Here is a 26178-nt window from a genome sequence, read left to right on the forward strand (position 1 = left end):
CAGGAACTGTCGTCCTCCAGAGAGACTGATTTATGTCAATGTACGCTTTTTTAAAGGACACTGATATTACCTTTCACAGTTAATGTTCATGTTTTTGTATACTTAATTGTGTTAAATATATATATGCTATTTGGGGGTGTTTGAAGTGAAAGGTTTGGTTTCATTAGTTAATTATTTGATTTATTATTGTCACAAATTGCGGCCCAGGTCATCTGACCCATTCTCTTAAAGGGACATGCCCCAACATGTTTTCAATGGTGCATCTGTAGAAGTCGGTGAGAGTTGTAGCAGACATGCCAAATTTGCTTAGTCTCCTGAGAAAGTAGAGGCATTGGTGGGCTTTCTTAACCATCACGTCAGCATAGAGGGACCAGGACAAGTTTTTGATGATCTGGGCACCTAAAAACCTGAAACTCTCGACCATTTCTACTTTGTCCCTATTGATGTAGACAGGACAAGCCCTTCACTACACTTCCTGAAGTCGATGACTATCTTCTTTTTGTTGAGATTATTGCCCATTTAGTAAGATGTTTCCAAACAATGGAAGATCAAGTTTTCAGGTATTGTCACAGATAACCAGTAAGCACAGCTCTCTGTTATATTCCAAAAGTTCTTATTTAGCTTTTAGGCCACCGAAACAGATATTTGTGTATCTTAGTTGTTAAAAATGACACCTGAAAAATTATTTTATTTCTTACAGAAATTCTGTCTTGAAGACACTTGTGGCTCTTGGAGGGTGGAACTTTGGTTCCAAACGGTAAAAACTGCATTAATAAAGTATAAAAATAACAAACATGTTAAAAATGATTTCCATAAAATATGATCAGATTTATAATACAGTTATTATAATCCGGACATGGTACATAGATTTTCCACACTACTATTAATTTAAATGACGAGACATAGAGGGGACGATTTTCTCATCATGCTGCACAGATTTTGTACCGCAGCAGGCCAGGAGTTTCTGGTGGCGTTTGATTTGCAGGCTCTCTGCTGGGCACGCAGGCCTGAGCATGTCTCCCAGCACTGGATTTCCCGGAAATCGGTGTGGAGCCAAATAAATTATAGAGCCCTAATTTGCATATAATTTCAATAGCATTAGCAGGCCCGGACTGAAATCTTTGGGTCCGCTAGCATCTCTCCTCCTCCTTCCAACCAGAATGTGGTTCACTCCAGCGGGGTTTCCAGTAGCGCCCCACTTGCGGGAAGCTGGTGGCCCAATCCCGTGGACTGAAAGACGGAGCAGTCGAGGCCCCCAGAGAGCACGGGGGGCAGTTCTCTGGGCATTGGCACCTTGACAGTGCCAGCCTGGGTCCCCTAACGTGCCTAAGGGGCAAAAAGCCTAGATGGCACCTTGGCACTGTCCACCAGATGTGGGATAATGCCAAGGGGGCGGGGCCGAATGGGAATGAGCAAGATGGAGTGCGGGGCCTTTGTGAGGGCGATTGATGGGGCTATGCACTTGGGATTGGTGGGGAGGGATGGCGGCCAGCCATTAGGGATAGCCATCGGGCTGGGGGGAGGCAGTCTGCTGGGGGGCCGGTACTGCAACTGGTTGGGGTGGAGTGTGTGTGTGTGTGTGTGTGTGGGGGGGGGGGAGTGCACAGTTACTGCGCATGCACCAATCTTGGCACTGACTGATTTTAGAATTTTTTGGGATAATCGCCCCTAGAATTTTTCAAAAAGCAGCACAATTATAAATGGAGATTAGCTGAGTAGAGAAACTAGTACAATTGGAAAAACTGGCCAACAAGACCAGAGATGGAAAGTCTCAGCAGCTGTCTCTCATTAACATGTAATATATAATCACTTTGCAGCTGATCAAGTGGACAACTTGGCCAGTGGTTAGGAGAGAACAATGGTAATAGTTGCCATCAGCCAGGACCATTGAATTTGCTTCCTGATTTATCTATGACCTGCATTTTAAAATTTGAAGGGTTGGAATTGGGTTAGGTTTATGCATCCCAATATTGTAGGCATGCCACTCCTGCCCCACTCCTCCCATCACAATATTTGGTCCACTCCATGAGTTGGGGGGGTGGGATGTTGACGGTAAAGAGTATAATCAATGTTACTGAACTCGGGGCCATAATATTTCCTTCCGGATTCTAGCCTGGCAAGAACATTTGATGCGGAAGAGACTCAGGCCAGATTTTTGCAGAGTTGTGAGGACTCTACAGACATTCCAAAATAGTGGGTGGAACCCAAATTTGGGAATCCTACCCCCATTTTTGACGTAGCTCATTTTTCTGGTCGGATAAAGGGGACAGGGCATTAATCACATATAAGGGAAATTCAAACTCAGCAAGGTCATCAGAACTTAGTACTGAATTTAAAGAAATCCCATTTTCATCATAGAAGAAGCTTTAATCCATTGTGAGGGTCATAGAAGTTTATGGTAGAACTAAATGCAAGGCATGTTATGATTTGTAGAATTGTCATTATGTGAAGGCCCAGACAAAGTCCCAAAGAATGCAGTTTGATCCATTAAATAACTGGCTTCAGCACTCAGCAGCTCCTGTGGCCACATTTGATCTGCATTCAGGGTGAAGAGCCAACTCTAGCCTGTACCTGCATCCCCTGGAGCAAAGATGTTGCAATTTGGGGAAGGTTTACCCGAGGTAGGTGGGGCATGCTGGGAAATTTCCTCACCCCCCTTACCAGCCTTGGGAGCAAAACTCCAGGTCTACATTTGGAATTTGCACATCTGTATATGATAGTACTGTACCACTTATGCACAGAACTGATCTTATTATCAAGTATAACAATAATTTCCAAGCTATACACTTAAGAAATGTTGAGTTACGACAATTGGATTCATAAAATAATACCTTTTATTTAAATCATGTGTCTATTAAAAAGTTGATTTTTTGTGTTTTTCCTGTAACATATGCAATTTATCTCCAGTTTATGAACATTAAAATAACATAATTCACACTGCATACAATTCTTATGTCTACGTTGTACTAAGTATAAACAAAATAACACCACCAAATTTTTAATATCCTCCTACCTCTCTGCCCTTTTCCCTAGTTTCAACAGCATGGTATCTACTGAGATGAATAGAGCAACATTCATCAATTCTGTGATTACATTTCTGAGGAAATATCGTTTTGATGGTTTAGATCTGGATTGGGAATATCCAGGTTCTCACGGGAACCCACCAGAAAACAAACAACTCTTTACTCGCTTGACAATGGTAAGAAAAACAATTTTCACTTTTAAAACATACCAGATGATATATAATTATTCTCCAGCCCTTCATGCCCTGCTATCACTGCAAGCAAGACTGGAGAACTTGGTGTTGAGTGGGACTGGAGAATCCCAGCCATAGGCAAGTTCAGAGAATCCTAGCCTATACAACTACTAGTTATGAAGTGCTATATACCCTTAAATTAATAAAATATTGCTTGCCTTTTTCCATTTGAACTTTTTTTTGTCTGAAGTGAGGAAAAAAACTAATAGCATTATTATCTTGGTAAATGACTAGTATTTTACTTTACAAGACTAAGACAGAGCGATCCTACCAAAAAAATTCTCTAAGCTCAAAATGGAAAACCGGAGAGTTTCAGATACGTTCTTTTCAGCGAGACCATTAGTTGAATCTTATGCACTCTGTGCAATAAAAACATCCCTTGATCTGATTTCCATCTATAGGGGGAGTGGGTGGGGCCTAAGTTGCCTAAAAGTCAGCTGATAGCAGCAGATGACATAATTGCACACGTGTGGGTTGTTGTGATGAGGGCATCAGAGACTTGTCAATGCCTCTACTGCTATAGCTGGCAGGCCTTTGTGGCCTAAGTCCGGTTACTGTGCAACCCACCGCCTCCATCCATCCCCACCCGGATTGGGTGCAATCCTAATTTCTCAGTTTCTTCGTGATCATCCTGGCTCACCTCACCCATCAGCTAGTGGGGCACAACAGTAAGATAGTCCCCAAAGACTATCTGTAGTCTATACAGATATCTATCCAGTGATGTGGTCAGAATTTTCCAACACTTTGCACCAACGGGATCTTCTGGTCCTGACAGTGTGAATGGAGATCTGAAGGGCTTGCCACCACAGAATGGGGACTGGCATGGTGTTGCCACTGTCACTGGACTAGTAATCCAGAGGCCCAAGGTGATGCCCTGGGTTCAAATCCCACCACAGCAGGTAATGAAATCTGAATTCATTAAAAATCTGGAATGACGTCCCCGAAGTCACTATTGACTGTCATAAAAATCCATCACGATCACTAATCTTTAGCAAAGGAAACCTGCCAGCCTTACCTGTTCTGGCATACAAGAATCTCCAGACACTTAGCAAATGTGTTCGACTCTTAAATACCCCCTGAACCCTAGGAAGACTCTCAAGTCAAGGGCACTTAGGGAAGGGGAATAAATGCTGGCTCAGCATGTGACACCTTGTCCCATGAATGACCAAAAAACAATAAAATTTATTTGCACTTAAAGAGATGAAACAGTAGAAAAAATGGTTTAATCGTAGAATTTGAGGGGTAAGTGTATGATCTCAGTGTGCTGGTTTAGAATCCTCTCAAATAGTTGATTGAGAGACCTGAACCAGTTTAATTAGCAGGCCACATTAAATATATCTACACTGTCTTCCACCAGAAGATAGTGGGACTTTCTCATCTGTTTTGTGGAACAGATTACATCATCATGTTTATGATTTCAAAATATTAACTAAGCCTTGGACAGTCAGAATTCTTTTGACATTAGTATGCCACTATAACTGGCAGTTGCCTCATTGAAAAGGAAGAAGTGGCCTTACTTTCCCTCCCCTTTTATGATATTTTATTTAAACTCAAGCTTCACATTAGTTTGTCTTGATTTGTGTTACATAGATGGCTTTTCAACTTCTGTCAACAGTCATTTACTGTTTTCTACCAGTCCGTAACAAAAAGGTTTTTCAACACACTCCATTCATCATCTAAGGAGCTGAAATGCAGTATGGTCCTTTCAACAATTTTCACCAGGACTAAACAGACTGGGTTAAAATGAGGCCTCTTGAATTTCCATTGGGAACTGGGTTGGCCGAAGTAAAGTTGTGCAGTCGTAACGGTCATATCCATTATCCCTGTAGCTACTACTCTGTGCTTAGACTATGAGATCACAGATTTACCCCAATATTTTGTTCTCTCCTAGGAATTGAACAATGCCTTTACAAAAGAAGCAAAGAAAACAGGAAAAGACAGACTACTGCTTACAGCTGCTGTGGCTGCTGGTAAAAAGAACATCGATGCTAGTTATGAAATAGCTGAAATCTCTAAGTAAGTGTAATTTCATTTTAACCATGTTTGTGCTTTATAACTTTCAAATTAGCGAGGATTAGTTCAATCACTCCTCAACTGCTGAAAAAATTTTGTTCTATTTAAGCACCCAAAAAAAATGAATTTCAATCATGCATGAGCACAGTTTTGATTCTTTTTATTGAGTAACTTAAGTGATGAACTGAGTTTAAAAAGAACGAATAAATTACACAGCAAGAGTTGAAAAACAAAGAGGGAGGAGGCCTGGTGGTTGCAGGCATCCACTTCTGGCAGAGGTGCAGGCATTGGATCATGAGGGACAGCTGGGAGGACAAGGTGCATGTGGAAGAAGCCACTATCCATTTGCCAGTGTGTATAGGCAGCATTCAAACTACTTGGACTGAATAGAGGTCCAATGCCACAAAAGGTTACAGCTTTCAAGGGAAGCTGTGATGAGCATATTCCGTATGCCTCCAGCTGTGTAAGTAGACACGCAGTGCCTGTGGATCTGAATGTCATTGTGGCACTAACTTCCTATGTCTCCGGATCATTCCTAATCTCAGTGAGTGATCTTTGAAGTCTCACAGTCAGTTGTGTCAGGCTGATGACTGCTGCTCTGTTCAGGCATATTAGAACATTTATTCATTTCAGGACAGACCGAGTCAGTCAGGCTGAGGTGAGCCAGCGGCTTTGCATGATTTCAGGCTTCCCTTGGATCCAGGGTGCCATAAATTGCACCCATGCAAGCACCAAGCTGCTAGCTAACCAGGTGCGCTCATGAACAGGAAGGGATTCTACTTAATGAACATTCAGATAATCTGTGATCACAGGACCCAGATTCTGCTGGTCTCTACAAGTTACTTGATCAGCTGTCACGATGTCTACATACTATGGCACTCAACTGCCCAGGTCTTTGCTGCTCCAACTCTCCTCAAAGGGTAGCTGATTGGTGATAAGGAATATCCCCAGAGTGGTAGTTGATGACACTTATAAGGCACCCAGGATAGGTGCAGTTGAGTGTGTGTGTGTTGAAAACCCTTTCTGTTACAGACTGGCAAAAAGCAGCAGTTTAAATTGACACCCACCGTCCCCCCCGCCCCAATTTTTCCTTTGTCCTTGACACAAGTATAATTCCCGGTGAATGTCAATTCATTTGTTTATATAATGCTTAGATGGACCTTAACATTGTTGGTACATTCAATTCAGTCGCAGGCATGAGTGCGCTAGTTTGAATTCTGCAGTTTAGTATGATTTTGTATTTAAAATTGTGTTAATTGTGCCAGTTTATGTTTTGCATTTTAATTTACATCCTTAGCTAGGTTCATGTTACGCTGTCTAAGAGTACAATAAATTTGTTATGCAATAGCTAAGGGAAATAATTAGAAATGCTTTATATCCTAATTCTATTGGATGGTATTTTATATTAATGTATGCTGTTGTTGTTTATCATCTGATCTCTTAGTATTACTGTGATTATGATTTAATTTACTACATTTTCATTTCTCTAGATATTTGGATTTCATCAGTGTGATGACATATGATTTTCATGGTCACTGGGACCCTTTCACTGGACACAACAGCCCTTTATATCGTGGCAATAAAGACCAGGGTGTTTTTTTGGATTTTAATATTGTACGTTTACAAGTTCCCCCATTTACATTATGCTGGTATATAACCACTTCTAACTTTTCAAATTCTGAAACATTTTCTGAAAAGATGTTTAATCTTTCTTGAACACAACACTGTTATTCTAATTGCTCTTGTTGCAGGATTTTGTTGTTAAATACTGGAGAGATAATGGTGCACCATCACGTAAACTGCTAGTTGGATTTCCAACATATGGACGAACCTTCAAACTGAGTTCTTCAGAATCAGGCGTTGGCGCTCCAGCATCTGGTCCTGGACCAGCAGGCACTTATTCTAAAGAAAACGGCATCTTGGCTAATTATGAGGTGGTAAAACTTGAGTTGCTTTATTTTTATTTGAAGAAATTTAAGTCAAAACGAAGTGTTAATTTACAATATTCTACATTTTATACATGTGCATGCCGGTCTCCAATTTCTGAGAAAAGCTCCTTATCTCATTTTTAATATGCCAAAGATATCGTAAAGGGTTGTCCTGAGTGTACGATCTGGAATTTGCAAGTTCAGTGACACAGTAGCTTGTAAAGGGCTTGGTGTTAAAGGAAAAATTGCAGGAGTGACCTAACTGTTCACATTGCCATGGCACAATATTCCCTTTGCTGGTCATGCCTGAAGTCCTTGTTTTGCTTCAAAAGTGGGTGAGCCAATTTGAGGCTGAAAGCTCTCCTCTCGCAGAAGTACAGATCTGACACAATGAAGTCATCTAAATTCCATATATTAGACTGAAAATGAAGAAGTCTATTAGTATCATAATAATGTCAAAGTAAACTATTGCTACATTATGTTAATATTTCCTATGGGATTTGTCAACCATGGCTCCATCCTAAATTGGTAGTTCCCATATAATTTCAATACCGTTTGTACATACACTTTCATTGTGCCCAAGCTTAAGTCTCTTAAAGGATAAAGCCAGGATAAAACAAAATACTCAGGCTGTCTAGTACACATGGATTTGAGAAATGATGAAATCTAGTCTTACAAGCGTGGTAGTGGTATTACAGTTCATTCCAAATTGTTATGGCTAAGTAAACTTTTACATGCATGTTGCAATTTGGAGATTTCGATAACAATGATAGAGGCTGCAACATTCTTTTTATCATATGGCTGACTAAGAATCTCTCCCAGTCTTATCATCCATCATTAGCTCATGTTGGAATGATTTGCAGGTTGATATTCAACCTGTTCAGCCATATTATAAACCTTGGTCATCAAATCCTGATAAGGATTCAGAATCAGAATTCCTAGCCCGGAAGCAGGGATGCTATCCATTGTGCCACAAGACCGTTTTGCATGCATGCTAACTAGAAATTCACCGTTACGCATATACTGGAAACAGATATATCCTGGAACAATTGAAAGGATATGCTATATGTATGCCTCATACTATGACAACCTCCACTTCTAAAGAGCCTTCTCTGATGCAGAGGCCTTGACTAATGATTCCAAAATATGAATTCAAATCCCACCAAGACAGGTGGGAAATTTATATTGAGTTAATTAAATAAATACGCAATAAAAAGCTAGTATAAGCATTGGTGACCATTCATCCCAGTAAATCCTGCAACATCCTAACACCTGGGTGCATTCCACAATGGAGAGCCAAGGCTAGTAAAGCAGTAACCTGACACAGTCATACTCAGAATCATACCTTTCAGCCAATGTCCCAAATCCCTGTCTCACTATCCCAATGCATGTCCGAGTGTGCCTGCAGGACAAAGGTAGCACAGATGATGGCATAGTGATATATAATCAATGGTCAGAACGTCATTTCTCCACATTAACTTCAGATTCTATGCATGAATTCTCTCAAAAAACTTCTAAATGTCAAATTCACGGGAAAACTGGAGTAATTTATGCTTTTTTTTTCAGTGGGAGTTCACACTAGAATCTATGTTCTGTGCAATGCAGAGGCCACCATTATATTTCAGGGGGCATGGCCTATTCCCACACAGGACGCTGAAATCAGTGGGCCTCTACACATGCACATTGGCTTCGAACTGTCAACCTCCCGATCACAGGCCATCTCAATCACTGGCCAGCCTGGGACCCATGCAGTGTTGCACCACCCCCTCAACTCCCCCATGGCCTGATGGTGCGGGTTTGAGAAGTGTTGATGTCCAAAGCTTATGGTTCATGAGTCACTAAAAGCTAGCATGTTGGTGCAGCAAGCAATTGGGAACATAAATGGCACGTTGGGGAATCATCACAAGGGGAATTGAGCGCAGGAGGAAAGATGTTTTACAGGCAGGAGGGGGGGAGATCAGTTCAGAACTACATTGATTTCATTTTACAAGCTGTCTGTGAACAGAAGTTATTCTGAATTAGCTTGTTGTAAAGAATAAGTGGGGGCATATACATCCAACCTCTCAGTTTTTGTGTGATCCAATTTTACTAATGATTCGCTGCAAACTTAATTTAGGATTAACTCAGTTTACTTCACACTTTCAAAACCTGAAAAAACACCCCACTCTGCATTCACAGAGTAAAAGGCAGATAGAGAAAATGAGGTTTAAAGTTCAAGAACCACAAAAAAACAGTTGATGTGAGTTCCAGACTCCAAGGTCAGGATCCAGTGGAGAATTATTTCACCTAGGCAATTCGAGTTTGGCTGGCTTGAGATTGCTATTGTAAGATTTTTTTTAGCTAGTGTTGTTGTAGCAAGATGAAGGAGGCATGCAGAGATTGAGTAGATTCTGTAGGCAATGGTACAAAATCTTCTAGCAGAGTCAGGTTAAATATGTTGGTTGTTCTGCCTGGAAAGAGCCAGTGCCATTGTGGCTTGCCAGTTAGGTGGCAAAATAGCAAACTGGGTGTGAAGCCCAAAAAATGTAATTTCAATCTGTTCTAAAGGCCAAAGCCTTTGGTCATGTGACCCTCTTTCTTAATAACTTCAAAAGGGATCTTTATCCAGTATCTGGAATCAGCTTTGTTTTCGGGACTCAATGTCTCTGCCATTTTGGGTGCCATTTATATTGAGGATCTGGATCACTATCTCATAGACCCTGTGACAATACTGTGCCTTTAAGAAATGCATTTTAATCATGTTTCTCTGCAGGATGTTTCAAGCAGACCTTGCAGTATTCAAAGCAGCCTTCTCGAAGGTCAACCCACAGAAAGTGACTGGCCCAGATGGGGTACCCAGACACGCGCTCAGATCCTGCGCGGCTCAGCTAATAGGGGTATTCGCAGACATTTTCAACCCCTTTACAGCAATCTGAAGTCCCTATCTGCTTCAAGAAGACGACCATCATCCTGCTACCAAAGAAAAACCAAGCAGCGTGCCTTAATGATTATCATCCGGTGGCTCTTGACATCCATCATTATGAAATGCTTTAAAATGTTAGTCATGGCACAAATCAGTTCCAGCCTCCTGGATTGCCTGGATCCACTACAGTTTGCCTATCACCACAACAGGTCCACAGGAAGTGCCATCTCCTCGGCCCTGCACTGAACCCTGGAACACCTAGATAACAAAGACACCTATGTCAGATTCCTATTTATTGACTACAACTCAGCCTTCAACACCATTATTCCTATGAAACTCATCTCCAAACTCTGTAGCCTAAGCCCTGGCTTCTCCCTCTGCGACTAGATCCTAAACTTACTAACCCACAGACCACAATCAGTAAGGATAGGCAACAACACCTCCTCCACGATCATCATCAACACCAGTGCCCCACAAGACTGTGTCCTCAGCCCCCAATTATACCCCTTGTACACCTACAACCGTGTAGCCAAATTCCCTTCCAACTCGATATTCAAGTTTGCTGATGACACCAGTGTAGTGTGTCGGATCTTAAGCAACGACGAGACAGAGTACAGGAATTAGAGAATCTGGTAAACTGGTGTGACGGCAACAATCTCTCCCTCAGTGTCAACAAAACAAAGGAGGTTGTCATCAACTTCAGGAAGCATAGTGGAGAACATACCCGTGTCTATCTACATCAATGAGGACAAAACAGAAATGGTTGAGAGCTTCAGGTTTTTATGTATCCAGATCATTAGCAACCTATTCTGGTCCCCCAATGCCAACACTATAGTTAAGAAAGCCCACTAATGTCTTTACTTTCTCAGAGGACTAAGGAAATTTGGCATGTCAGCTATGACTGTCACCAATGTTTACAGATGCACCATTGAAAGCATTCTTTCTGGTTGTATCACAGCTTGGTATGGCTCCTGCTCTGCCCAAGACTTCAAGAAAGGTCATGAATATAGCCCAATCCATCACACAAACCAGCCTCCCATCCATTTGACTCTGTCTACTCTTCTGCTGCCTCGGAAAAACAGCCAGCATAACTAAGGACACCTTACACCCTGGACATATTCTCCCCTTCCTCTGTCGGGAGAAATATACAAAACTGTGAGGCCACGTACCAACCGACCTGAGAACAGTTTCTTCCCTGCTGCCATCAGACTTTTGAATGGACCTATTTTGCAATAAGTTGATCTTTCTCTACACCCTACCTATGACTGTAACACCACATTCTGCAGTCTCCTTTCCTTCTCTGAATAGTGTGGGTTGTCTGTTTTGCATGCATGAAACAATGCTGTATATTATATATGTGATGATAATAAATCAAATCAGTTTTATCAGAGCTGTTATGTCTGCCACCAGTATCCTCTATTGTTACTAAAATAGTTAATTGATACAATGTTTGTTTTAATGTGAACTAATTAAATGTTTTGTTGTTTTAGTGTTCCCCTGGAATTGCAGAGTAGAGCTTGATTGGGATGATTGACAGGTCATGTCATATGACTGGGAGCAACTGGATTTTCACAGAGAATTCCAGCTTAGTTGCTGTTTCAGATGCTGTTTGGAGTTAAGAGAGAGCAGTTTTTCTTTTTACCCTCTCTGGAGTTGGAGACTTTGACATATGTGTTGCTGTTTTGGAAGCTGGAAAGAGAGTTATAACTTCCTGTCTCTAAAATCTGAGGGCTGGAAACTGCTTGAGATTGGGTTTACTTCTCCATTTTGCTGTCTCGAGGATATATTCTATGAAAACTGCCGTTTGATTTTCTGTCCATAGGTGTTAATAAGCTGGAAATCTAGGGGATGATTCCCCCAGTGCAATGGGCCAGAAGACTCAAGCAGAGGCCATTTAACAGGCTCGCCACTGGGCACCGCAAGACTCCAGCTACCAGATTGCCATCACCCTCAGTTTTGCGCCAAAAATTGGCACAGAGCTGTATAAATTATGTAAAATAGAATTAGCATTTGAATAGCGGGCACGGGGACTGAAGTCCCCAGGCCCGCTCGCCTCTCCAGGAGGTTGAGTGTAAGGGAGGGTGCTCGCTTGGTATTGCTAGTTTGATGCCACCTTGGTCCCTGGCACTGCCCAAGGGGCAAATTGGCAATGCCCAGGAGGCATTTTGGCTTTGCCCCCTGGGCATGAGCAGTGTCAAGGGAATGGGGTCTAATGGGGGCAGGATCTATAGGGGTGGAACCTTTGGGGCAATTGGTGGGGGACTCAACAGTGAAAGAGGGAGCCAGTGATCAGGGCTGGTGGAGTGGGCAGGGGTGGGGGGTGTGGTAGGTCAAGAGATAAGGGCTGCTGGGGAGATTGGGGCTGGGGACATGTCCAGAGGGCAAGTGATTGGGTGGTAGGGGTGTCAGTAGGCCATTGATGAGGAGGAGTCAGAGGGGTCGCAGTGCTGGACAGTGATCGAGTTGGCCAGCGATTGGGAGACCAGTAGTGTGGGCTGCTGCATGTGCACCAATCTCCACATTGACAGATCGGTGCATTCGCTGTGGCCCACTCAGCACTACGCTGCTGGCCTCTCGGGCTCTGCCCCCGATTCTTCATGGGATTCACAGTGTACTCTGCAGTGCACAGTGTCTGAGAGGTTCATTTTAAAAATCCCGCTAATAAAACCAGTGGGATTTACTGCAGTTTTTAAGCAAATTCAGCACTTAGAATTTTTTGGGGGAGAATCCCACCCCGAGTATTGGTTGAGTATACTTGTTTTAGTGCTAACTAATTCTGTAGAAAGATGTATGTCCATGATGTATTGCTTTAAATTGGAACAACAGAGAAAGCTAGCTATTAAGAATTGTACTGTGTCATGTTTAAGTCTTGTAATTGGTAGTTATGGTTATTTTTGTTGCATTCTATTAGTGTTTTTAAATATACTTTGTTAGTTTGAAGCTTCCTAGTAGGTCACTTGGATCATACCTGGGGTTAAAAAAAACCTTATGCTCATCAATGTTGGCATCAAATGTAAACCTTCAGGTCTAGGTATTCTCACCCCTTGTCACAGGCTCAGCACAGCAAATATGTCCCTTCAGAATTCAGTCATTTCAGCTAGTGATGCTGGGAGAGAGCCACTCTTGAACATCGAAACTCTACAGAATACAGCACTGTTTCCTCCATCACTCCTCATGAGAAAACCCTTCTGTCCCAGGGACTAGTTTGATGAGTCTTTGTTGCACACCCTCTAAGGCAAATACATCCTTTCCTAGGGAAGGACACCAAAATTGTACACAAGGCTCCAGGGTGCATTCTCAGTCAGGTTCTATGCAATTGCAGCAAAATATCTGTTGGGTTCCACCAACACAGAAAAAAACCCAACACTATATATTTAAAAACGTTATCCTTATTGCTTTTTTTTATTTTTAAACTGGATGTTTTCTCTAGAACAAAATAAATCTCACCTCAGTCTGAAATGTCACACCTCGCTATGCCTAGGGAGCCACTAACAGACAGCCTGATTCAGACCAATTACCACCCAGTGATTTACAAATGAGAACTGAATTAGATTTGTGCGCTGTGCTCATCATACCCCACCTTCTAATCTTACTTCACATGAAGTTTTCACTCGCACCCCCTGAACCCCCCCATCCAATGCTACCAGAGATCATATATTATAATGAAGAGATAACTTAACCTCTTTGAATACTAAATTAGTGGCCTTAATAACATATTCCATGTGATAAAACATCGGATATAACAGTAGCCTGTAAATGTGATGACCACCTTCAGAGATCTGTTAATAAATACTAATAATGCCCAACCATTCTCATTAACAGATCTGTGACTTTTTGAAAGGTGCGAAAAAGCACTGGATCGATGAACAGAATGTTCCATACGCTGTCAAGGGTGATATGTGGCTTGGATATGAAGATAAACGAAGTATCGATATCAAAGTACAGTATATCTAATAATGCAATTTCAAGATTTATCTTCTAATTCTTCTGATAGTTTATTAGAGAAAATATCGCTATTATCTTAATTTATTTTGCAACATAAAACTTTAATGTTTTCAGTAATATCTGAAACAGTACCAGCTACAGTATGCTAACTCATATGCCTAGTGAGACACTGTTTGGTATTGCCATAGGTGTTACAGTTCAGAAGGTCTGAAGTTCACTTTTTGACCTTTATTATTATGGCCATGGGCGATTGTCAATAGATCTCCCTGTGGGCCTTGTTCCATTCAGTCCAGTAGTCGAAGGACTCCAGAGCTTCACTGTAGCCACCAAGCAGTACTTTTGTGCACTTTATAAATAAAGGGTGATGGTGACAGAAGACTGGCCTGAGCGAGATTGGCAACAAGGAGTAAAATTAGTTTTTTCTCCCATTATAAAAGAGCACGAGGAGAGCGGCGGTTACACAGGATAAAAGTGCAAAGTGAGTGGCAGTTACATAGGATAAAATAGCGCAGGGAGAGTGGTGCTTACTTACACAGGATAAAAGAGCATGAGAGGAACGGCAGTTGCACAGAATGAAAAAGCACGAGGAGAGTGGTGGTTACACAGAATAAAAGAGCTCAAGGAGAGTGGTAGAGACACAAGGATAAAAGCGCAAATATTTTACAGATTTTAAAGCTAAAAACCAGTTGAAAACTTTTTTTAAAAATCAAATTAAAAACTAATAAAACAAAATAGGGATGGAGGGCCAGGCAATGTGTTGTATCTACATGATGTGGGAGTTGGTGAATCCCATTGTGGTTCCAAGTGAATATGTCTGTTGTAAATGTTGGTTGCTCAAGGAACTGCAGTTCAGAGTTGATGAACTGTAGCCTGCGCTTTGGATGCTGCAACACATCAAGGAGGGGGAGAGGTACCTAGATGCTGTGTTTTAAGAGGCAGTCATAGCTCTTATATTAACTACATTGAATTTGGCCAGTGAACAGGACAGTATGATTGTGAATGAGACAGGTAGAGGGGTCCAAGAGATAGCACTGCAGGAGTTCATCCCAATCAGAGCGATTCAATCAGAAAGAGGCAAAATCCATGATTAACAAGGGATTTCAAGGATAATGTTAAATTGAAAAACAGGCAAGGGTAGATCAGAGGGCTGAAAAGTTTATAGGATCCAGCAGCAAAAGGCTAAAAAGGAAAGGTAGGAAATGAATTTTGACAGAAAACTTACATGCAGCATAAAAATAAGCAGTAAGACTTTCGATGGATATATAAACAGGAAGCAGGCAGCTAAGGTAAATGCGGGATCTCTATTGAATAACATGTTAGGTACATTTTTTGCATCGGTCTTCACCTGATGCAGCTAAGGAACCAGTGTGTGCAGCTGCCTTTGTATGTGGTGAAGGATAATTAGCCCACATTATTCAGATGATCTTGGCTAAAACAATTGAAATTAAACTGGAAAGAGGTGAATCAACTGAGGCTTGTTCAAGACTGATGACATCTTGGAAAAATGTAAGAAGGTGTTTAATGGAACCCTGGGAGAGATGAAAAGAATTGAGTTTACAAATGAAATCAGGTACATGCCCAAAGAGCTTGCAGGCCTGTCCTGTGCCATGTGCAATTGGACCTAAAGTAGGTTTGGGGTATTGGTACCAGTGGCTGTGAGTGAGTGGCTCATCGTCCCTGTAATGAAAACCAATGGTTCAGTGAGACTGTGTGGAGACTAAGATCAGCATGAACCCTGACTTTGGTGCAGATCAATATCCATTGCCTTTGATTGAAGGCCTGTTTAGTTTTATGATATTATAATTGCATCTGGGCTGGTATTCAGCTCCTGAAATTAGAAGACAGAAAGACCAAGCTGTCCACCTACATGGGAACCCTTACAAATAAAAGGACACCACGACAACCCTAGTGATTTACTGAACACATGATACCATCTGTTGGCTTATCTATGATCACGACTTCAGAGGCCCCATTCTCTTACCAGCCTTCAATGCATCCACATTGGAGCATGATCTGGACATCCCTTGACCTCCGAAGTCAGACAGCAGTCCGATATTGACCCAGGCCGCACAGACCTGATTGCTGACGAAGGAACTGCAATCATGACAACGAATCCTTCAGTCACACACTGACCAAAATGAAAAACCTTACTGGACACATTTATATCCCTGTTACCTTAGACTACTCACACTGACTCCCAGCCTAAACAGAAGTAACCATTCATCCAGGAAGCATGGGAAAGACACAGGCCTGCATGTGAGATTGAAACAACATGGTCCCTAGCCACCCCCCACACTACCCAGTTTCTGGCAAATGTTGAATCTCTTGTAAACAAGCTGGAAGAACTTCAGGCTAGACTCACTTTTCACTGAGAGACTGATGTGTGCTCTATCTCATGGAGACGTGGCTCACTCCTGCTTCACCAGACTGTATCTACAACCAGAGGATTTCTCAATCCATCAAATGGACCACACAGTGGCTTCAGGCAAGGCCAGAGAGGTGGGGTCTGCCTTCTAATGAACACCTCTTGGTGCTCAAACAGCAATACAGTGAAACCCCAATTTAACGTGCCCTGATTTAGTCTGAATTCGGATATAACGCGATGAATCATTGGACCCTTTTTTTGTTCTTTCCTGGTCCTTTTTTTTGCCAACCTAGTAAACCGTGATGGAAAGATCCGAGTTTCTTACCTCTCCAAGAACACTACATCCAAGGTCCAGCCCCTAGATCAAGGGATCATCTTGTTCAAGCAGAATTACAGGCAGGAATTAATTTGTAGAATTGTAGATGAGTCAACTATTCTTGAAGCTTATCTGAAAAGCCTGAACATGAAGGAAGTTTGCCACTTAGGTGGGACAGCCTGGGCAGCAGTCAGCTCGTCATGTGTAGAGAATTGCTGGGAAAAGGGTCTGGGGCCAGCCTTTTCATCACTCCAATTCACCATGGACGATGGTGACAAGCCAGATTTTTACGGGTTCACAGTGGAAGATGTGCATGAGGCAGAGAAGCTGTTTGAATGCAGCAAAGAAGAGCTACACCAGTGGCATGCTGCCGACAACGAATGCCCACCATATGAGCATCTGACAGACGCCAAGATCATCCGTAACATAACTATAGCACCAGCGGAGGCAAGTGTACCGGTTCTCGAGCCACAAGAAGATAATAATGAAGAGCCTCCACCCCCAAAAGTGTGAAGCCATTGAACACCTCGAGGCTAGCCTCTGTTGGCTGGAGACCCAAGAGGTGGACCACACAAAAATCCTCCAACTCAGAAGCATTCTAGACTTTGCTCGCAGCCAGCAAAATGCTACGTTCAAGCAAGGAACACTCAAACACTTTTTTAAGAAATAAACTTGTTTGGTTTATTAAAAAGCTTTACTAAAAATTAATTTGTTTTAATCTCTACTGTAATAACAATGATTTATTCACGGAATTCTTTAATTAAAAGGGAATTTACTTGCCAGATGGTACATGTGCAAAAAACGGGTCAAATAGGTCGATAATAGGGGTGTTTTAGGATGTTAGGTCAACATTGATTCGATCTGAACGCTGATTTTCTTGAACCCCGATTTAGCATGACCCCACTTGGTTCACAATAGCATTTTATGGATCCCAACCATCACATTATAATGGGACCGCGCTGTACTTATGAGTTTCTGTTGCCCAGATATAGAGAACCTGACCATGAAATACTGTCCCTACTTCCTACAGTGGGAGTTCACCTTGTTACCCTGACACCAACTTACATACCACCCCATGCACATGTGAAGACTGCACTGGATAGCCTTGAGACAAAATATTTGGAGGCCTTGTTCATCATGGCCAATGACTTCAACCAGGCCAAGTTCAGGGGTATCCTACCAAGATATCACCAACACGTTGCCTGTCGTATCAGAGGACCATTCTCATCACTGTCACACAAATCTCAAAGGTTAGTCATACCACATATCAACTCCAGTCACACAAATTCCCTGGATTCACTTTAGGTCACCTGTTGCAGCAACAGGTCCATAGCAGATGCCATCTCCCTGGCCTTACACTGAACCCTGGAACACCTGGATATCAAGGACACTAATGTCAGTTTCCTGTTTGTTGGCTATTGCTCAGTCTTCAATACCATTATCCCAACAATATCCATTTCCAAACGCCGTGATCTGGGGCTCAGCTCCTCCCTCTGCAACTGGACCTTAGATTTCCCAACCCACACACCACAATCAGTAAGGATAGGTAATGACATCTCTTTCCCGCTTATCCTTAACAGCGGTGTCACGCAAGGTTGTGTCCTCAGCCCCTTACTACCTTTAAACACTTACGACTGTGTGGCCAAATTCCGTTCCAACTCCATTTTTAAGTTTGCTGATGACACCATTACAGTGGATCAGATCTCAAACAATAACAGAGGTCGAGTACAGGAAAGTGAGAGGATCTGGTGAAATGGTGTGATGACAATAAACTCTCCCTCAATGTGAATAAAATGAAGGCAATAGTCATCAACTTCAGGAAACACATTGGAGAACATGCCCCTGTCTACATCAACGGTGATGAAGTGAAAATAGTTGCGAACTTCAAATTCAGATCACCAACGTGCCCTGGTCCCTCCAAGCCAATGCTATAATTAAGAAAGGCAACCAATGCCACTACTTACTCAGAAGGCTAAGAAAATTCAGCATGCCCGCTCTGATACCAATTTTTACAGATACACCGTAGAAAACATCCTTTCTGGATGTATCGCAGCTTGGTATGGTTCCTGCTCTGACCAAGTCGCAAGAAACCACAAAGGATTGTGAATATAGCCCAGTCCATCACGTAAACCTGCCTCCCAGCAAATGAATCCATCAACGCTGCCCCAGAAAAGCAGGCAGCATAATCAGGGACCCCATGCAATCCAGACATACTCTCTTCCACCTTCTTCCATTGAGAAAATGATACCAAAGTCTGAGATTGTATACCAACTGATTCAAGAAAGCTTCTTCCCTGCTGCCATTAGTCTTGAATGGACCTATCCAATATTAAGCTGATCTTTCTCTTCACCTCTCTGTAAATGTGATACAATATTCTGCACCCTATCCTTTCCTTCTCCCCATTTACTCTATGATTTGTATGTTTTGTTGTATAGCGAGCAAGAAACAATACTTTTCACTGTATCCCAATACATGTGACAGTAATAAATCAAAAGCAGCTTGACTTCCATGCATCATTGTAAGGGGACAAGGACCAAGTCTCACAAGGAGAGAGATTGGCTCCAGCGCATCAGACTGAATTGGCTGGAGATCTCCAAGCCAGCATGGATGGATTGTACAAAGTTTTCCACGAAGGTCTTGGAAAAATAAGGGAAGTCAAAACTAAGATTTATGTCGATCCCAATGTTATGTCTAAGTATTTTGGAGCAAGACCAGTTCCATATTCCCTATTGAAAAACTAGAGTCAGAAATGGAATGCCTGAATAAGGTGAGCATAATAGAATCCGTACAATTCACAGAGTGGGCCACACCTGTTGTTCCTGTTCTCAAGCCAGATAAGTAATTCTGGCTTTGTGGAGGCTATAAACTTCCTGTTAATAGGGTTTCTAAACTTGACAGATATCCCATGCCCTGGATTGAAAGTCCACCCCAGATTAACTGGTAGACAGGTACTTTCTAAGTTAGATATGAACCATGTATCTCCAACTTGAATTAAATGAGCCTTCCCAGACATATATGGCAATTAATACAAAGGCCTAAATGAGTACATTCATTTGCTCTTTAGAATCTTGTCCACATGCGCCATTTTCAGAAGGTTATGGAGAACATACTCCAAGGGTTCGCTCTAAAAAAAAATCATGAGTTCTGCAGCTCTTCCAACTTCAGTGTTTTCACAGCTCATAGCCTTAGCTGATGTTATTATGGTATGGTCTTGATTGGCAATGTCCTTTTATTGCTCCTTAAGTGGCTTGGATGGAAGTTGTTTATTTTTACTTCGGGAATTTTGATTGTTAGGAGGAAGAAAAAGCTGGTTGGCAGGTCAGGTGAGAAGTTTCTTCATTTTCAGTTCTAAACTACAGTTTAATTTTAAGAAGGGGCAGCCAGCTGAAAAGAAGTGTTTTGTCTCCCTGTTTATTTTGTAAATTCTGCTGGTTATCTGAAAGCAAGGCCTTGACTTCCTGCAGTAAAGATTCTGCAGTTGGTAGCTTGACCAGAGTCTCCTCCAGGGTTTCTGAGAAGCTATTTTAACTTCAAACTGTTACGAATGAATCCAGAGAACTGCAGATGTCAACAAAGGACTCAATTTCCAGTATCATGTCGGCATTAGTCTTTGCTGCGTTGAACTTGTTTAAAGGGTTTTGCCCGTGGAAAAGTTATTGGTTTTGATTGGAACACATTTGATATATTTATTAATTACTATACATTATAGTGATCATTTTGGTTTCTTGTTTGTAAATGATAAAAGTTCTTCTTAATTTTCTTACTTTACATTTTAGCTATATTTTTCAATAAATTTTGTTTGACAAAAGGTCCCTAGTGGGTCATTTGAATCGTACCTGAAGTGAAACAAATCATGCTTACCTGGCCAAATTCAAGATGCAAAACTTATGGTTCAAGTGGGCTCCATGCATCAATTTGGAGTTTCTGACCTAAGCTGTAACAAGGAGTATGCTCAGAGGGAACACCATTGCACATTTGAGCATCCTTGAAACTGTGCCAACAGGGCTGAGCACCATTGGCTGGCACTGGACATGAACTGAACACCCAACATGCCAGTTTTAAAAGGGTCATTCAAACCACATCACCACCACCTAGCAAGTCCTGATTCTGATGTCCCGTTTCCCCCACCCCACCCCACTGCCCCAGCCTCCTCTCTGCCAGCCATTTGAAGTTATAGCAGTGAAAGTGTGGCTTCCTGAGCAGCAGCTCCTTGGTGACAGCCATTTTTCCTGATGGGGGACAGCTGCAATGCAAGGCAACTGTGCTGTAGACTTTGATAAGATCTTAGTAAAAGATGGGCAATGCCTGTAAAGAGATACAAAGAGTCTTCAGGTTTGTAAGCAGGAGCAGCACCTCATAAATCAGGCCCTGCCAACTCCAGGAAATAGCCTTCTGACCCTCCACGTGGAGTGTGGGGGTGGCTCAGAGCCAGTCGGCTCAATCTCTGTTAAAATCCTACCCCCAAGATTATTGGGGATGGGTACTCTTTGGTCCTCCAAAAATATCAGGTCACAAGGAGGGTGCAGTTCAGGATCTCACCCTACCCCAGCGCCTGGTCGTCAGGCATCTCAAGAAACAATTTCTGTTGTAACATTGAAGCTAAAGTAGCAGAGGGGGAAAGGGGACCAGAAAGGGTAAGGAGAAAACAGGACACAGGAGAGAATGCGCTTTCAGGCGTCACAGCCATGCAACTACCAGAGATCCTAGCTTGGATGACCATGGCAGTATGTCTCTACTCTGAGACTCCTCTTCAGGGTAGAAAGATGGTTTTCAGGGAGGAAATGCCACATGCTTCTGATCACAGGAAGAAATAGACTTGAAGGTACAGGTTGTAAAATCTTCCCCCTCCAAGAACCAAGGAATCTCCATATTCCTTATCTTCTCCCTGGCAATCCACTTCAGATATGACAGGCTCAGTGGCAGGGAGGGGGGTGGATGCTGATGAACTCTGGGTCAACTGTCTGGGGGCTGCATGGTTGTGCATTGGATCCAGGTTTGGCTTGGGGATTAGTATAACCTTTACAGGCTCAACAGCAGGATACTTGTGAACCCACCCCAGCTTTTTTCATTCTTCTTGGCTATTTTGCGCAAAGGGTACGTACCCTTCACCAGTCAACAAGACAATGAAGGGTATCGTCAGTATGAAGGCAGGACTTCATTTCCACAAAGACTGTTAAGTGTCGCATAAGGGCCTGGCATCTAAAGCATTAATGTGGTCCTGAGCACTACTGCCCAAACAGTGATATGATCCAATCACATGCCCCATATCTAGGGGTCAATGTCATGCTGCACAGAGCTGTGTGTAAAAGCAAGCATGGAGCCAGCTCCAAGCTTGAACATTTACTGTACTTACGCATATAGTTTCTAATAGTTAATGAATACTTATAGTTGAACTAATTAAGACCATGAATAACTTAATAAGACCTATTGAACTATGCCCAATACCTTACAACAGTCACTCCTACCAATACTGTTATAAACGGATGCATTTGCAATAGTAGATTGATGATGACAAGGTTAGATAGCTTTTCCCTCTTGCTGGTTCCCTCACCATCTTCTGCAGACCCCGTGTATCAGTCATGTCCATTAGGACTCATCAGTAGTGGTACTACTAAGTCACTCATGGTGATAGACATTGGAATCCACTGCCTGAATACATTCTGTACCCTTACCACCCTCAGTGCTCCTTCCAGGTGGTGTTCGACATCAGTTGAGGGGTTGGATGGTGGAAACTAAATATCTGGAGAACCTCATATCTAATTCAGATGCTAACTATGCCACCACTCCCCTATAATGCATGCTAAAAACACCCATTGAAATCATAAAGCAGATTTAACAAGACAGGTAAGCTTATTCTGCAGTAGCAATTTGGTCATGATGCATTTAATACTCATTTACTTTTATAGATTAAATGGATAGAGGAGAACAGATTCAGAGGAGCTTTAGTATGGACACTTGACTTTGATGATTTCTCCAATCATTGCAAACAGACACCATATCCTATAATAAAACAGTTGAACAAACAGCTTTTAAAAGGTTCAGGTAAAATATTTATCATTACTACAACTACATTTCAGTAATTTTACCAATGGGTTCTGTATATATTGATGTGACTACAACAAGATAGTAATAATATTCCCTGTTACTTTGAAACATTGTGTCATCTGAGTTAGTACTTATACAGGCAAACAAATAATGAGATTATCATCATACAGTGTAAATAAACTGGCAAAAACTCGAGCCAAAAATCTACAACCCTTTGTGGTGCTCCCACATCATTCTGGTATGTGTATTGTAATTTTATCATTGAGATTCCATAAGACTTTATATGAGATAGAGCCTTTATTTATCCTTTACAAGGAAAGTGGTGTAGGAAGTTGGTCTCACAACACTAGCCCCCAGTGAATACCTCAGTCATCTTGGCCATAGGTTTAAACCACTGAACAGCAATAGACAAAAGATCCTTAGGACTTAAGAGTTTAGGCCTGAAAATGGACCATGAACTTGGTAGGGATTTTGGGGGCAGTTTTTGTATTTCTTTGTTGGGTGAAAGGACTATTAACTCTCCTGATCCACAAGGGACCTAGAATTTTCCAGCCTATGAGCTCAGGAGGGGCCTGAGATGTGTCCCATTGAATAAACCTGTGATCTATGGCAGGATCTACATCTAAGGTTCCAAGTGGGCATTGCGACATTAGTGTACCTTTAACAAAAGTTTTTTTTTAAATTGTGATCTCTGCAGCTCTCACAACTTAAGTGTTTTCTTAGCTCACAGCCTAAGCTGACATTTTTGAATTGATTTATTATTGTCACATGTATTAACATGCAGTGAAAAGTATTGTTCCTTTTGTGCACTGTACAGACAAATCATACTATTCATAGTGAAGGAAATGAGAGAATGCAGAATGTAGTGTTACAGTCATAGTTAGGGTGTAGAGAAAGATCAACTTAATGTAAGGTAAGCCCATTCAAAAGTCTGACAGCAACAGGGAAGAAGCTGTTCTTGAGTCGGTTGGTACATGACCTCAGAATTTTGTATCTTTTTCCCAAAGGAAGAAGGTGGAAGAGAGAATGTCCAGTGTGTGGCATCCTTAATTATGCTGGCTGCTTTGCCGAGTCAATGGGAAGTGTGGATAGAGTCAATGGGTAGAAGGCCGGTTTGCGTAATGGATTGGGCTACATTCATGACCTTTTGTAGTTGCTTGCATTCTTGGGCAGAGCAGGAGCCATACCAAGCTGTGATACAACCAGAAAGAATGCTTTCTATGGTGCATCTGTAAAAGTTGGTGAGAGTTGTTGCTGACATACTAAATTCCCTTAGTTTTCTGAGAAAGTTGGGCTTTCCTAACTATAGTGTCAGCATGGGGGGACCAGGACAGGTTGTTAGTGATCTGGACATCTAAAAGCTTGAAGCTCTCAACCCTTTCTACTTCATTCCCGTTGATGTAGACAGGGGCATGTTTTCCTTTAAGCTTCCTGAAGTCAATGACAGTCTCCTGCAGTTGACATTGAGGAAGAGATTTTTGTTGCCACACCAGTTCACCAGATTCTCTAGATCATTCCTGTACTCTGTCTCAAGACTGTTTGAGATCTGACCCACTACAGTAGTGTCATCGGTAAACTTGAAAATCAAATTGATGGGGAATTTGTAGTCATGGGTGTATAAGGAGTATAGTAGGAGGTTGAGAACACAGCTTTGTGGGGCACCAGTGTTGAGGATAATCATGGACGAGGTACTGTTGCATATTCTTACTGATTGTGGTCTGTGAGTTAGGAAGTTCAGGATCCATCATTTGTTACTGGCTTGACTGAAGATGTCTGCCGGAATTTTACCACCCCGCCCACCACAGGAAACAGAGCAGGCAAGAGGAAAACAGTGGGAAGGTCCGTTGACCTCAGGTGGGACTTTACGGTTTTTATTGCTACTTCAATAGCTTAAATGGGGATTATTTTGGGGGTTATTTATGTTTACTCTAGGATTGATTTTATGGTCCTGCATTGTTAGGAGAAAGGTCATGGGTTCCGGTCAGGCTTTTTTTTGTTCCCAGGGAATTCAAGGTTTTGTTTTCTATTTTCGGCAGGCTGCAGTATTTTAATTTAGAAGTCTGGACATCAGACTAAAAGCAGTTTTTCTCTCTCTCCCTGATTTTGGGAAATTCGGCTGTTTAGCTGAAATCCTTCCTAGAGTAGAAAACCTGCTGTTGGTGGCTTGACCAGAGTGTCTCCCTGGTCTGGGAAGCTGTTCTGACTTCAAACTGTTCTGAGTTTATCAATAGAACTGTAGACTTAATCCAAAGATCTCAAGTCCAGTATCACGTGAGCATTAGTCTTTGCTCTGTTAAACCTATGAAAAGGATCTTTTGTCTATGGGATTAGTTTGATTGGAACATATTAGATATGTTTGTTAAGGTTTAAACATTATAGTGGTTGTTCTGTTTCTCATTTACAATTGATAAAAGTTCTTGCTAATTTTCGTACTGTACATGTTAACTGTATTCAGTAGGTCATTTAAATCATACCTGAAGTGAAACATTACATAATTATCCCCCTTTAAGAGGGTCTTGCTTAAGCATCCGAGCCTCCTGATATTATGACACCCACCCTACCCCAAAAAATACGCTGCCCAATGAATAATCGGACTACAGAAACAATTCATAATAATCAGGTCATTGCATACTGCCTGTACAAGTACTAAGTAGCCTGGGTAATCCACTTTTGGGTACTCTCCAATTTAAAAAACATCAGTGTTTCCTCCAGGCTACTGCATGCAACATCTAGCTTCATAACAGATGTTGTTAACTAGGGCAAAATTTGCCAGTAGAAATTTCTGTACTGAAAAGCAATTATATTCTTGAACTTGTTTTTCAGTTACTCCCAGGGAGTCCTTAATTGCTTATAAGAATTTCTATTAACTGACAACTTTAGTTAACTAGAATAGTGTAAATGAAGGAAAGTAATTAATTCTTGGATCAGCTAATAGTATTTTCTCAATTTATAAGCTCTTACAATAGCCTCTGCACTGTTTCGTGCATGTGTAACCATCTTCAAATAGAAATAAATACATCTGGAACAGAACAATTGCAATTCAGGGATGAGAAAATTCTGTTTGGCAAATTTCCAACATTGCCATCTTGGTATTGCATAATTTTAGGGAAATGTTCTCCAGCCTTCAGGACTAGTCCAATATATGGGCCTTTTAAAAAAAAATTGCAACTCTGCTGTCAGTCAGTGAAAGCAAGAACTGAAGAAAGAACAAAGGAAATTACAGCACAGGAACAGGCCCTTCAGCCCTCCAAGCCTGCAGCAACCATCCATGTTGCCCAAACTGATTGCAGAGCTGTAATGGAAGGAACAGCAACCCCCTTTGAGTAGCTGCATCTCCAATCACAGATTCTGTCTCTACCCATGCTGCTACTCCAATTCCTCCAATAATAGGTTGCTATTCTTCTGCTC

At 41.9% G+C, this 26178-nt stretch overlaps 1 protein-coding gene across 1 annotated transcript in view; it reads left to right on the plus strand.

The window, feature by feature from the left end:
- The window catches only part of LOC145356759 (chitinase-3-like protein 1), a 51909-nt gene that overhangs the window by 24411 nt on the left and 1320 nt on the right, over window positions 1–26178 (plus strand). Inside the window, exons 4-10 of the mRNA XM_080209626.1 lie at window positions 701–757; window positions 3034–3199; window positions 5148–5272; window positions 6760–6883; window positions 7021–7203; window positions 13922–14038; window positions 22632–22767. Of these exons, the coding sequence (XP_080065752.1) occupies window positions 701–757; window positions 3034–3199; window positions 5148–5272; window positions 6760–6883; window positions 7021–7203; window positions 13922–14038; window positions 22632–22767 (908 nt within the window). The remainder of the gene's footprint in view (window positions 1–700; window positions 758–3033; window positions 3200–5147; window positions 5273–6759; window positions 6884–7020; window positions 7204–13921; window positions 14039–22631; window positions 22768–26178) is intronic.

Source organism: Carcharhinus amblyrhynchos, chromosome 22 (genome assembly GCF_965287045.1).
Source record: "Carcharhinus amblyrhynchos chromosome 22, sCarAmb.v2.hapA, whole genome shotgun sequence".
Taxonomy (NCBI): domain Eukaryota; kingdom Metazoa; phylum Chordata; class Chondrichthyes; order Carcharhiniformes; family Carcharhinidae; genus Carcharhinus; species Carcharhinus amblyrhynchos.